The following is a 15,257-nucleotide window of genomic DNA, read 5'->3' as shown; positions in this document are numbered from 1 at the left end:
CTGCGCAGCAGTTGTTTAAGTTTAGTTCAGTCACAGCAGGCTGTCATGTACTGTTTGTGTTCAGTTCACTGAATCAATCATGTGCAGTATTATCAGTTCACCCTTCTCAAATCTGATCTCTGTGTGCTGTTCTAATAACTGAATAACTCAGTATATTTTGGTTTATTTCGAGTCAGATGGGTCAGCATTGTGTGGATAAGAGCGCTTACTGGAGATGTGAATCGTTTTAAATGATTCAGTTCGATTTGGTGAACTATTTCAACCGGTTCACTTAGAAGATCCAGTTAAAAAGAACGATTAGTTCGTGATTGCGATCACTAATACAGAAATAAAACCCATTATTGGGCATAAATCTGTTAAATGATTACTTTTAAGTGTCTGCTCAGTTCATATTTAATATTGTCAGTGTTGCTGTCATGTCCAGCCATTGTTTTTTTGTTGCGGCAACAACAGCGAGGATGACTAGAGGAGGACTGGATTGATCTGGCCAATGGCATCAGGATTACAGACTCTGGTCAAACACCTGGCAGTGAGAGGTAAATAGATTTACCTCTAAAAAGCTTACAGCATGTATTAAGACATTTACAAAGACGAAAACGAAGGACGTCATTGCTATAATTTTAGTTAGTTTCAGTTAGCTTTGTATGTACACAATTCAGTTTCAGTTCAACTCTCGTTATTATTTTTTCAATTTCAATTTTTTTTTAAATTTTAGTTTTCGTTTGTTTTTGTTAACTATAATAACCTTGCCACAAAACTAACAATGTGAGGTAACTAAATGATATAGTTAGCTTTGATTTCATTCGTACTTTAAGGGTGAGTTTTAAGCGTGCAATAAACCAATCTCATCTCCATCCCAAGTGAGTTGCGGTCGAATCATGACGCACTCACTAATTTAAACGTCAGTCTTTATAAGTGGCAAGACAGAACGCCTTAGTAGTGACGAAACCGACAACCTTGTGCATGAGCAGACCATCTACAGAATGAGCCAGATTCACCCAAACTCCCTGAGGAGAAGAATATGATGAAGGAATTAGCATTTTTATATTTACGTAGACAACAATGATCTTTGATATTTTAAACCTTTAATTTTTCATATTCAACGATATTTCTGTGCTGCTGCACAACCCTGTGTGTGTAATAAGTAATGGGTATGCATGTTTTGGACTTGTCTGTCACCTATCTGCTTGCAATAGAAAAACAAGCCACACCCACTATTTTCTCATTTATTATTGCGTTACTCTAGAAACTGCATCACAATATGAAAAAAGAGGAAAAAAAAACAATCAAGAGCTTACAGTTCATGTGGACAAATTAGATATTTCATGAGAACTTTACCATATTTTTGTCCCATATCCAGATAGAGGCTGATAATATGACCTGCGATATCAGAAACTATTGAAACCCCTTGAAACCCCCTGCAGTGTGTGCTCGTACCGTTATAACCCGGCGCAGGCTGAAAGTCTCCCTCCTGAAAGCGCTCTGTGGGGTCTGGGATGTAGCGCAGGACCATGCTGTTCTCCCTCACTGGATAACCATTCTGTAGGAAAGCAGATGAGTTTGACAGTATGCATCAGATCAGTATGACAATATGAGTCACCCTTTATTCGTTTCAAACCTTTACCAGTTTCTTCTGTCGAACATTTAAAGGCTTAACTAGGTTAATTAGGTCAATTTTAAGGTAATTAGGTAAATCATTGTATAACAATGGTTTGTTCTGTAGACAATCAAAAACAAGTGCTTAAAAGAGTTAATACTATTGACCTTAAAATGGTTATAAAAATATAAGCTGCTTTTATTCTAGCCAAAATAAAACAAATAAAACTTTCTCCAGAAGTGCAAATATTATAGGAAATACTGTGAGAAATGCCTTGCTCTGTTAATCATCATTTGGGAAATATTTTAAAAGAAGAAAAATGTGAATCAATGTTGATGTCTGACTTCAGTTACTCACCCCGTTTCTACTATTACAGTTTCCAAAGCTGCTGTTCAGGCTCTGAAACAAAACAAAAAAGCACAAGCACGTCTTTAGCACCAACACTTCATGATCATAAACAGACTTGTAATATAAACCATATAAGAGCTCTATTTTTACGATCCATGCACAAAATGCAAAGCGCAGGGCGCAAACCCATTAAAGGGCATGTCTGAATCCACTTTTGCTAATTTAAGGACAGAAAAATCTGATTTGTGTCGTGGCTCATGGTCTAACAGGGTTGTGCTTATTCTCTTAATGAGTTATAGGTGTGTTTTGAGAATAAACCAATCAGAGTCTTATCTCCCATTCCCTTAAAGAGCCAGTTGCGTCGTGCTATGGTGCCTTTGCTATTTACATGGCGGACTTTGTGTAAGTGGAAAAACTGAACACTTTACTTGAGAGAAAACAGTTAAACAGAGCATCTGCAGCGCGAGAATTAGATGAGCCTGCTCATTCTTTACTTTCACTTTCACTCTCGTGGATAGGGAAACGTGTTGTACGCACAGACATCAATTAGCCTATACATAATTAATTTAGTTTATTTAGCACAAAGATTCGTTTCAAACCTATTTCTAAACTCAGTTCTAAATTCCAGCAAACGAAAAAATGAAGAAAAATAATGAAGTGTGGTCAAAAAACTATACTATGTGTGCTCTATGCTGTGCCCCATATGGTGTAAAACCTGACAGGTGGGCAAATCTAAGCTTGTTTTTAATAAAACAAATATAAATATGAAGATAATAAATAATACTGCTGATAATAATAACATTTCACAAAAGCAAATTATCATGAATAAACTGAAAAAGCCTCCCGAGATGAAGAAGGCATGCAGGCTGTGGTTTTTATATTTATGTAGGTTAGAAAATAATATGTTTTGTAATACTTTAATCCTTTAATTTTTTTTCATATGTAAAGATATTTGCATGTTGCTGTACATCCTGTGTGTATTAAGCAGTGTGTCAGCGAGGCGCACAACTAGCGTGCTCTGCGCTGGACTATAGACCTGATTTGATCTGGTCTATTGAACCGTCTATTTAAGTTCCTCAAAATTGCAACGTGCCAGCAATGCGCTGTAACACACCTCCTTTTTTAGACTAGAACACCTATGGGTGCACATATGAGTGCAAATGCATTTGCTATTTAAACAGCATGGTGCAAAACGTCAAAACCACTCTTGCGCCAAGCTGAAACTAGCAAATAACAATAACGATGCGCCTTGCGCCGCATTGCGCCGGGTGTATGATAGGACCCTTAATATTATTATGAAATGTATTTTCCAGTTATTTGATAAACAGTGCAAGTACTGGAAGCTTGATTTAACTTTATTAGCATGTCTAATAATGAATGAATAAAGTACCAATTCTAAACCCCAACTCATTCATTCACTCATTTTCTTTTCAGCCAAGTCCCGTATTAATCAGGGGTCACCACATCAGAAAAAACCACCAACTTATCCAGCACGTTTTACGGATGCCCTTCCAGCTGCAACCCATCACTGGGAAACACCCATACACTCTCATTCACACACATATATTTATTGGATACAAAAAAAGAAAAACTGACCTAGTTAATAAAATCTTAAAATCTATATTAATTCTAAACCCAGTGGGGGTTTAGTGGACCAAGCGTTGGCGCAGTAAGGGTCGGCGCCTCCATAGAGGTGACCTAGGTGGCTGCCTAGGGCGGCAGAATAGAGAGGGCAGCGTCCCCGACACTACCCTCACCACCCGCGCCCTCAGTTTTATCCACGACTAGGGCGGCAGAAAAGAGAGGGCGGCGTCCGGGACACTACCCTCACCACCTGCGCCCTCAGTTATATCCACGTCTAGGGCGGCAGAATAGAGAGGGTGGCGTCCGGGACACTACTCTCACCACCCGCGCCCTCAGTTATATCCACGTCTAGGGCGGCAGAATAGAGAGGGCGGCGTCCGGGACACTCCCCTTACCACCCGCACCCTCAGTTATATCCTCGTCTCAGGCGGCAGAATAAAGAGGGCGGCGTCCGGGACACTACTCTGACCACCCACGCCCTCAGTTGTATCTGCGTTTAATGCGATAGAATAAAGAGGACTGCGTCCGCGACACTACCCTCACCACCCGTGCCCTCAGTTATATCCTCGTCTAGGGCGGCAGAATAAAGAGGGCGGCGTCCGGGACACTACCCTCACCACCCGCGCCTTCAGTTATATCCTCGTCTAGGGCGGCAGAATAAAAAGGGCGACGTCCGGGACACTACCCTCACCACCCGTGCCCTCAGTTATATCCTCGTCTAGGGCGGCAAAATAAAGAGGGCGACGTCCGGGACACTACCCTCACCACCTGCGCCCTCAGTTATATCCTCGTCTTGGGCGGCAGAATAAAGAGGGCGGCGTCCGGGACACTACCCTCACCACCCGCGCCGTCAGTTGTATCTGCGTCTAATGCGATAGAATACAGAGGACTGCGTCCGCGACACTACCCTCACCACCCGTGCCCTCAGTTATATCCGCATCTAGTGCAGCAGAACAGAGAGCGCAGTGTCCACGACACTACCCTCACCACCCGCGCCTTCAGTTATATCCGCATCTAGTGCAGCAGAACACAGAGGGCAGCGTCCGCGACACTACCCTCACCACCCGTGCCCTCAGTTATATCCGCATCTAGTGCAGCAGAACAGAGAGGGCAGCGTCCGCGACACTACCCTCACCACCCGTGCCCTCAGTTATATCCGCATTTAGTGCAGCAGAACAGAGAGGGCAGCGTCCGAGACACTACCCTCACCACCCGTGCCCTCAGTTATATCCGCATCTAGTGCAGCAGAACAGAGAGCGCAGTGTCCACGACACTACCCTCACCACCCGTGCCCTCAGTTATATCCACATCTAGTGCAGCAGAACAGAGAGGGCAGCGTCCACGACACTACCCTCACCACCCGTGCCCTCAGTTATATCCGCATCTAGTGCAGCAGAACAGAGAGGGCAGCGTCCACGACACTACCCTCACCACCCGTGCCCTCAGTTATATCCGCATCTAGTGCAGCAGAACAAAGAGGGCAGCGTCCACGACACTACCCTCACCACCCGTGCCCTCAGTTATATCCGCATCTAGTGCAGCAGAACAGAGAGGGCAGCGTCCACGACACTACCCTCACCACCTGGCCCTCAGTTATATCCGCACCTAGGGCAGCAGAATAGAGAGGGTTGGGGTTGAGGGCGGCGTGACCGTCCTTTGCCTAGAGCGGCAGTTCAGCTTGCTCCCGCCCTGGGCGCAGTGGGTAGCACTGCTTAATCTTATGCTAATGTTCACCATTCCATACGTCCATATCTCACATTAAAAACAAACAGCTTTTAACTAAAAGAGTTGTAATTCAATTACATAAGTTTGTGAAGCAGTTTGCAAATCTTCATTGAACTACGGAGTACAGATGCAGGAAATATATTGGTAAAGAGACAACTTGCAACAATAGTTGTCCAACAATGCAGTTGTCTAACGCACCGCTGTTAAGAAATGTATTATTTTTGGCATTATTTCTAATCTGTGTTACGTAATGGCTAATCCGTTCGGCTGACTTGTAAAAAGATGATGACTGAGAACTGAATGAATCTTTTATTCATCGCCATGTGTGCAAAACCAGCCTGTGCATGTTTGTCTGAGAACAGAAGCCATGTCTTATTGAGGCTACTGCACCATAACAAAACACGTAGCAGGTTTTCTTGTGCAAAACACGTTTATGAAGAAACAAAAGTTAAATAAGCCACCATCTGCTTGAGAAACTGCAGCCTTAAATGGCTATGCCTCGATGACTGTGTTACATAAGACTCCGTCTGAGCTCAAGGCCTTCGTTCTGCCAAAAAAAACTGAACAAGTGTTGCCCGTGAAAGCAATCAAACTTGAAAGGCTGGAGGAGTTTTGCACGCATTGAGCAAACGCTCTGATGGCTGAAGCTCATGTTGGACTGTCATTAATCTGGAGGAGGAGGTGGAGGAAGTGTAGGAGAGGCGGACGGGACAGAAGGCCAGAAGAAGAGGAAAATCAGGCCAGGTAAACAAACACGCCTCTGCAGAGTCAACTGTGAGTGAAAGCACACAGCACTGACTAGGTTTACATGGACACCAGTATGTATTTTAATTTATTTAATATTTTAAGTTTTTAAATCTGCAGATTCTTGCGCAGAAATGTGTGATTCTGTGTGCCTAAAGTTGGTGTTTGCAATGCTTTCTTCTCTGAATGAGTGTGTTTTTACCACAGAGTGCAGCAGTTGTGTGCGGGACGTGCTCGGGCTGCTGAAGAAGCTGTGATTGGGCACTAAATACTCGTCTGCGTCCACGGCCTCGTCCAGCTCTCCGCTCATCAGGCTGCGGTAGAACTTGGAGTCAGAAGGACTGGGTAAATGCATGCGGTCGTCCCCCTGCCATTAGGAAAACACCAGCCAATGATCAGAGAAAAGTTTATTCTGTAGGGAACATTGAGAAACCGAGCCTCTATCACCTGAATGACCAGATAGCGGGACGGGTCACGAGCCATTTTAGTGAACTCTGCGATGAGCTCCCTGAAGCGGGGTCTGCTCTCAGCATCAATCATCCAACCTAAGGGAAAACAGAGACGTTATAAGACTAAAGGAGATTAAACAACTCTACACTGCAGATCTTGACGGTCCAAATCCTCATATTCTCTTTTACATATGTAACAGAATAATTTTTTTGTTCCAGAGATTACAACAGATCAGGACTAGTTAAGTCTTTTCAGGACTAGTTTATTTTCTCTTTTGAAAACAACTTGTAAACGTTACTAACTCGGGTTACAATTAAAATGTTCAATGGGTTAAAAAGCAATGGGATTACTCACTTAGTTAAGTCAACTAATCGCTTTTAAAAGCAATGGGTTTACTCGCTTCAGTAAAGTCAACTTATCGCTTTAAAAGCAATGAGCTTACTCATTTAAGTAAAGTCAACTAATCGCTTTAAAAGCAATGGGTTTACTCACTTAAGTAAAGTCAACTAATCACTTTAAAAGCAATGGGTTTACTCGCTTCAGTAAAGTCAACTTATCGCTTTAAAAGCAATGGGTTTACTAACTTAAGTAAAGTCAACTAATCGCTTTAAAAGCAATGGGTTTACTCACTTAAGTAAAGTCAACTAATCGCTTTAAAAGCAATGGGTTTACTCACTTAAGTAAAGTCAACTAATCGCTTTAAAAATCTTAACTTAAGTAAACTTAGTTGACTTTACTTAAATGAGTAAGCCCATTGCTTTTAAAGTGATTAGTTGACTTTACTTAAGTGAGTAAACCCATTGCTTTTAAAGCGATTAGTTGACTTTACTTAAGTGAGTAAACCCATTGCTTTTAAAGCGATTAGTTGACTTTACTTAAATAAGTGAGTAAACTCATTGCTTTTAGTCAACTAATCGCTTTAAAAGCAATGAGTTTACTCACTTATTCAACTAAAGTCAATTAATCACTTGTTACAGTGTAGGAAACCTTCAAGGCAAAATTAATTCATCTACTGCAGAGCATGTTCATGAGTTTTATATGTAAAAATGTGATGAAAAAGAAAGAAAATACACTCATGACCACTCCAAATACTGTACCAAGCCACTCTTACATTTGACCATGATCATGTACACATCAATGGTGCAGATGGGGGGTTGAGGAAGTCTTTCTCCTTTTTCCAGAACTCCGGCGATTTCACTGGCAGGAATCCCATCATAAGGTTTCGTCCCAAACGTCATCAACTCCCAGACGGTCACACCTAAACAAGAGCATCGGTCGATGAATAAACAATATTCGGGCCCACTTTATATTAAGTGGCTTTAACTAATATGTATTTACAGTGAAATTATTAATCCCTTACAATGTACTTATTATGTAAATACACATTTTTAACCTCTATATTAACCTCTACTTATAATCAATCAAATAAATCAGTTTCTTTAAATTACATTTAGAATTACATTGTGGACCATCCCATACACCCTAACCCACCCTAAACCTACCCATACCACCAAACCTGTCCCTAACCTTAACTGTATCCCACCTCAAGAGCATCACAAGTGTTCAGCAATATATTATGAACACATTGAGAACACTGTATTTATACTTTCATGTAAGTACATATAAGATAAGGACACTTAATATAAAATGGGACCCAATATTCAAAACTGAGAGATCCTAAACTTAAATGAAATAATTACCATTACTTTCTACTGCAACCCTGTTCATGTTTTCTGCACATTTACTGGTGCATGTTAAAACACAAGTTAGTTTTCACAATTTAATCAGCTCCCACCAATGGATAGGTCTCTCACTGAATTTTTCACAACTGAAATGTTTGATTCATTTGTTTATTCATTCATTCTGTATATTTGAGATATGAGGTTTTTATTAAAGTTATTATTATGTAATATGTTTTTATCTATATTGATCTTACCAGAGAAGCAAAACAAACGAACTATTATAAACTTTAATGTCTGAAATGTGTAATGCCGTGAGTAAACCGCTACTAACCGTAGCTCCAGACGTCACTCTGGTGGGTGTAAGTCCTGTGCTGGATGGACTCCAGCGCCATCCATTTAATTGGAACCTGTTGAAGGATATTGATATTGATGAACACAGTACATAATATCTTAAAATGTAAAATGGTGGGTAAACAGCGATCTTAAAAAAATAAAATACATTAGAATATAATGTATAAATGGGTGATTCTAAATATGTATATATATATACACACACACACACACACACACACACACACACACACACACACACACACAACAGTTCTGTCTGGTTCTCGAATCCGATTGGCTGATAATGAGATATTTTGCCAGTAACAGCACACAAAGGCCTCTTCACCTGTGTGTATTACTCCACCCACATACAAGCAGATGACGCTCCACAGTTTGAGAAATACTCCTGCTGTTGGGCAACATAATGCACTTTTGGGGCTCGAGAATGTAGTTGTTTAGATTGCAACTATACAGTTTATTTATAAGGACTGTGCCTATTTCAAAATATTTATAATTTCTCAGTGACAGCGCGTCAGTGTCCATTAGTCAAAGATGGTTGATGTTATCTATCCACAAGATGGCGCCAGGGCCGAGTTATAAGCCTTTGCTTAGAAGATTAAAACTGCGTGTTTTCTAACTACATCTGATCAAATTATTAAACTGTAAAGTGGTATTCTAAGTTGATCTCTCTCTCCTTTGTATAGATTGCAACTATGCAGTTTATTTATAAAGACAGTGCCTTTTTTAATACAGTTACTTTCCTATCCTGGTTCTCAAAAGTGTTATTCAGAGACCTCCCCACCGAACACCCCCTCCTTATCGCGAACACAATAGCAGTCTGGTAGTGATTGCGTTGCTTTTTTCAGGGTTAATTATTGTGATATCCCGATTGCAACAGAGAAATACTGTAGACTAATAGAAGATAAGGAGATATCTCTGTAGACTGATTCATGTCAAGTTCAGCCTTATAATCTTAAAATGTCAGCAAAATCTGCTGTTTCGTCTTCACTTTATACTATAGAGAATCATTCAAATACTAGCTCTAAAGTGACGTTGGTGAACTAGTAATGGCTTCTGCTGTTTTGATGTCAGCTGCAGATGTGAATGAATGGCGGAAGAAAGTAGTTCGTAATGCAAAAGGGTTTTAGACTCTGTGTTTGATTTTCTTTTTTTTATATACACGATTGTGCCGTTGAACTGTTGTATAAATGCAATATCACACGAGTAGCAGTGCGATATGGCTGTATATCAACACTGGTGGGACGCTAAGGCAACGCACGCCTCCCACCAGTGCTGATATACAATCATCACACTGCTACTCGTGTGATACTGCTCATATATATATATATATATATATATATATATATATATATATATATATATATATATATATATATATATATATATATATACATACACTTTGCATCTATTATATTTCAAAACAAAAACAAAATCATACATTCAGCTTAAATTAACATGAAATAATCAAGTTTTTCTTAGTTTTTTTAATGCTAGTCACTATTCGCTATCAGATTGTAGGCATTTTTTTATTTCTCCCTTTGTGGTCTGAAAAAGAAAGACAAACTTACGGCTTTAGAAAACCACTGGATGAGTAAATGATGACTCAGATTTCATTTCGGGGTGACCTTTCCCTTTAAATGAATACTTCGACCCAAAAAGGAAAATGACTCATCATTTACTCACACTCAAGTGGTTCCTAAACTTTGGAAACGTTGGAAACCGCTAGCCAATGATTTCCATAGTAGGGAAAAATACTACAGTCAAGGGCTACTGGTTTCCAACAGTATTCAAAATATCTTATTTTGTGTTTAACAAATAAAAGGAAACTAAACGTTTGGAACCACTTGAGTGTGAGTAAATGATGAGGACATTTTGGTTTTTTGGTGTGAACTATCCCTTTAAGTTCTATTTAATATCCTCACACATACGTTTATTGTTGTTATTGACTATTTTGATCATTTAATAATTTTCCTAAGGCTTAGTCCCTTCTTATTCAGCATTTTTTTACACAGCTGATGCACTTTCAGTTGCAACCCAGTACTGGGAAACACCCATACAGACTCAAACGTCATGCGCATGTCTTTGGACTGTGGAGGAAACCGGAGCTCCTGGAGGAAACCCATGCCAACATGGGGAGTGCACACAGAAAATGCCAACTGACCCAGCCAGGACTCAAACCACGACTTTCTGGCCAACCACTGAGCCACTGTGTCGCCTTTATAATTCATCAAATATAGAACTACAGATACTGTATATATGGAGCTTTATCAAAATTATCTGCAAAAAACGATTGATTAAATTAACTTAATCGTTTTCACAAATTTAAGCGAATTAAACATGAAACTAGTAAGTTGTTATCAAAACAACCCTTAATTGTGTCGATTCAACTTAATGTAAAAAAGTAGAACAAGCAGCAAATTGGATCAACTTAAATCAATGACTTACACCTAAAAGAATGAAGTTTGTCCAACTTATTACTGAAAACTAGGGATGTCCAGATCCGATCATGTGATCAGAAATCATAAAAGTAGATCACGGAAGCAGCTTAAAGTGGAAATTGCGAGTATGTCTGCAGTCTGGAGGTATTATGAAGTTGATGACGACATTATTGCCAAACTGTGAGATAAGTAAACTTGGGATTGCCTGCTGGGTATTTTAAGTTGAGGTGAGGTTTTTAAATATTTATTGTTGCACTAAACTCCAAAAGTGTAGAATTTATATTATTTATAGCTTAATTGTTCAAGCTGCCTCACGGAAGTGCTCTGTTTTTTTAACAGAGTTGTTGAATGTTAAAATAATGTGCATTAAATAAGAAACAATCTGTTTCTTCACTCTTCTTTATTCTTTTTTTTTATGTATTATAGAAGTATCGGATTGGGTTTTGGTATTGGTAGATAGATTGGTAGACTCGGACTCAAGGGCAAAAGTACCTGATCGGGACATCCCATAATAAGTGAAGAGGAAACTAATTCATTCATGTAGTTGTAACAAGCTGAAGTAACGTGCTTTCACTTTCCACAGTCTAGTTTAGTCATTTGGAGAAAAAGAAACAACAGACCTTTCCTCCATCTGCGTGATACTCCTTCTCGTCCGCGTTTAACAGCTTGGCGAGGCCGAAATCGGTGATCTTGACATGCTGAGGCGTCTTTACCAACACATTACGTGCTGCCAGGTCTCGGTGCACAAGATGGCGCTCTTCTAGATAATTCATACCCTGATAAAACACACTCAAAACAATTAACACTGGAGTTAAAACAGTCTTATTAAAAAAAAGCTGGCTTTATATTAACTTAAGTATAATGAGACGGGAGTGCTTACACTTGGCACTTCATATTGGTAACACCTAGATTTATAGTGCCTTGTTATATGTACTTATTGTTATAATAACAGTAAATTATGCATAATTACACCCTAAACCAAGCCCTAATCCTAACAGCAGACTGCGCACGCTAATACACATTTATGTAGACTTTTATATAAACTATGCTGTGTAAATGAATCATGGATAATTCTGATATATATATAAGACAGTCAGGATTCAGGAAGATGAAAGCGTTTAGGCTTTCTGGGAATATTAAAATCAGCATATCTATACAAGTGGTAGGTTGATCCTGATCAAAGTTTCCCTCAAGAAATGTTCTTCCCTCGGGTGTGTGGAGCTAAAAAAAACGTGCATATTAAAAGATTCTTCACAGCTAGTGATTTAGACTTCGGGAATTAGATATGTCTGATTTTATGTCTGTGAGGGATTTTATACCTATTTTTGGGTTTATATAACCAGTGAGAAACCTGGATATGCACATCAGTTTCTATCCAAATGAACAAATGTCGCATTATATTTTTAGTTTTGCTTTAAGCACAAAAGTATTCGTTTTTTATAGATGCTAGGACACATTTCTCAATACTTAGGTCACTTTTGCAAAACTCTTCACACAGTGAGCACAACAGAAGTTTATGTGGGCTAAACTGAGGATCAATTCTCATTGTTTTGGCACAAAATGCATTCAATGACTACATCTCTCAAATTTCATCACTTCTTTTCTCACCCGGACACATTTTGCACGTGCTTACATACTGTTTTCAAAACTATTAAACTTATGTTCAAAACAATAACACAATGCAAAACAGAATAAGACAGAAAAATTCAACAGCAATATTTTATTGAAACATACAGTTGAAGACAGAATTATAAGCCCCCCTGAATTATCCAAGTGGTGCTCACTGCAGAGCCATTTGGGCAGAGCTGAGCTCCAGCGAGGGGGAGCTTGAGCTCTCGCTCCTCCTTTCTTGCACTTCTTCTACGAGTGATGTCATTGGGGGTAGGGTTAGGGGTGGGGTTGGTGTACGCATTAAAACAGCTTATAGGAGGAGGAGCGAGAGCTCATGCTCCCCCTCGCTGGAGCTCAGCTCTGCTCAAATGGCTCTGCAGTGAGCACCGTCTCAAATTATTAGCCCCCCTGTTTATTTTAACTTCAAATTTCCTTTTTAACAGAGAGCAGATTTTTCCAACACATTTCTAAACATAATAGTTTAATAACTCATCTCTAATAACTGATTTACCTTATCTTTGCCATGATGACAGTAAATAATATTTGACTAGATATTTTTCAAGACACTTCTATACAGCTTAAAGTGACATTTAAAGGCTTCACTAGGTTAATTAGGTAAACTGGGCAGGTTAGGGTAATTAGGTAAGTATGACTCTGTATGTGACAAATAAATGTTGAATTTGAATTTTACGATGCACTTACTTTAGCGATCTGCACGCACCAGTTGAGCAGGTGCTGGGAGCCGATGCGGTCCTTGTTTTCTCTGACATAGTCCAGCAAGCAGCCGTAGGGCATCAGCTGAGTGATGAGCTGCACTGTGGAGGTCAAGCAGATGCCCAGCAGACGACACACGTGAGGATGCTCAACACTGGCCATGACGTACGCCTCCTGTACACACACACACACACACTGCTTATACATGACCTCAGGTGCTAGAGTGCAGTTGTGATTTTCTCTTTTTTTATCATTACTGATTAAATGAACGACATTAGTATTTTTTAAACTTTAGTTCTTTATAATTTCCCAGTTTTAATGATATTGTTAAGATCACCAGCGATGTAGCACTTGCGGAACACTGGAAAACACTTCCTGTCATTTGCCAGAACTACATATCCCATCATGTCTTGCAGTCACAGACCAGTTTCAGGTCGTCTACTGATTACACAGACACAGCTAATGCTGATGACCACTTATTACTTGTATTATACACAGTCAGAAATATTACCCTTCCCCCCCACCCCGTATATTTTTTCCCCAATTGCTGATTAACAGAAAGAAGATTTTATTCAACACATTTCTACACATAATAGTTTTAATAACTTATGATAAAAGATAATAAAAGGTAATTTCTTATCTTTGCTATGATGACAGTTCAAAATATTTTACTAGATATTCAGCTTAAATTGACATTTAAGGGGCTTAACTAGGTTAATTAGTCATTCATTCATTCATTCATTTATTAATTTTCTTGTCGGCTTAGTCCCTTTATTAATCCTGGGTCGCTACAGCGGTATGAACCGCCAACTTATCCAGCAAGTTTTTACGCAGCAGATGCCCTTCCAGCCGCCACCCATCTCTGGGAAAGGTTAATTAGTTAAGTAAGAGTTAATTAGGCAAGTCATTGTATAACAGTGGTTTGTTATGTCGAAAATTGAAAAAAATATTGCTTAATGGGGCTAACAATATTGACCTTAAAATGGTTTTAAAAATGTAAAACTGCTTTTATTCTAACTGAAATAAAACAAACAAGACTTTCTCCAGAAGAAAAATATTGTAGGAAATATTGTGGAAAAAAAATGCTTGGTTTGTTAAACTTAATTTAAGAAAGAATTAAAAAAGAGAAAAAAATCACAGGAGGGCTGAAACTGGTGTGTGACTGCAGAGCAAGATGGCATATGTAGTTCTGGTAAATGACAGAAAGAATTCTACAGGCGTTCTGCGAAGGCTACATCATTGGTGATCTTAACAAACATAAGAACTTGATAAAATGACAAATCTGGCAAAAATGAATTGCGATTAATCGTATGCAAAATAAAAGTTTTTTGACATAATTCAAGTGTGTGTACTGTGTTTACTTATTATGCATGAATAAATATGCACATGCATGCATGTATTTGAAAAAATGTTCATTTATGTATTGACATAGAATATATATGTATATGATTATATATAGGCATGTAAACATCTATGAAACAAATGTGTTTTGTATAGCTGTGTTGATATGTGTGTAACACATATACACAATAAACATTTATAATAACCACACACAAATATATTATGTCAAAACAAACTTATATATTTGATATATTTATAAACTTTCTGTTTTGTGCATATACATCAGATTAGCAGAATAAACTGGAACTAATCTAACAAAATAACTTTAGATCACGGTAAAAAAAAATTAATTCGTGGGAGAAAATATAAAATCAAATTGTAGAAAAAAAAAGACAAATTAAAACAAAAATAAAACATATAAATTTATATATATATATATATATATATAAATATATATATATATATATATATATATATATATATATATATATATATATATATATATATATATATATATATTTATTTATGCTTGTATAAATCATCTCAGGTTTCTTGAACATGACAATGAGTTCACTGAACTTAAACGGCCTCCAGTAACAACAGAACTCAATCTAATGGAGCCCCTTTGGGATGTGATGGAATGGGGTATTCACATCATGGATGTGCAGCCGA

The 15,257-nt window shown here is 38.7% G+C and overlaps 1 protein-coding gene across 1 annotated transcript in view; it reads right to left on the bottom strand.

Moving 5' to 3' along the window:
- The window catches only part of egfra (epidermal growth factor receptor a (erythroblastic leukemia viral (v-erb-b) oncogene homolog, avian)), a 124,260-nt gene that overhangs the window by 4,391 nt on the left and 104,612 nt on the right, over nt 1-15,257 (bottom strand). The window contains 8 exon segments of the mRNA NM_194424.1: nt 1,438-1,540; nt 1,955-1,996; nt 6,201-6,365; nt 6,446-6,543; nt 7,560-7,706; nt 8,462-8,537; nt 11,540-11,695; nt 13,233-13,418. Coding sequence (NP_919405.1) covers nt 1,438-1,540; nt 1,955-1,996; nt 6,201-6,365; nt 6,446-6,543; nt 7,560-7,706; nt 8,462-8,537; nt 11,540-11,695; nt 13,233-13,418 — 973 coding nt within the window.

This window comes from Danio rerio, chromosome 2, assembly GCF_049306965.1.
Source record: "Danio rerio strain Tuebingen ecotype United States chromosome 2, GRCz12tu, whole genome shotgun sequence".
In the NCBI taxonomy this organism is placed as follows: Eukaryota; Metazoa; Chordata; class Actinopteri; order Cypriniformes; family Danionidae; genus Danio; species Danio rerio.
This window is presented reverse-complemented; position numbering and strand designations above follow the sequence as displayed.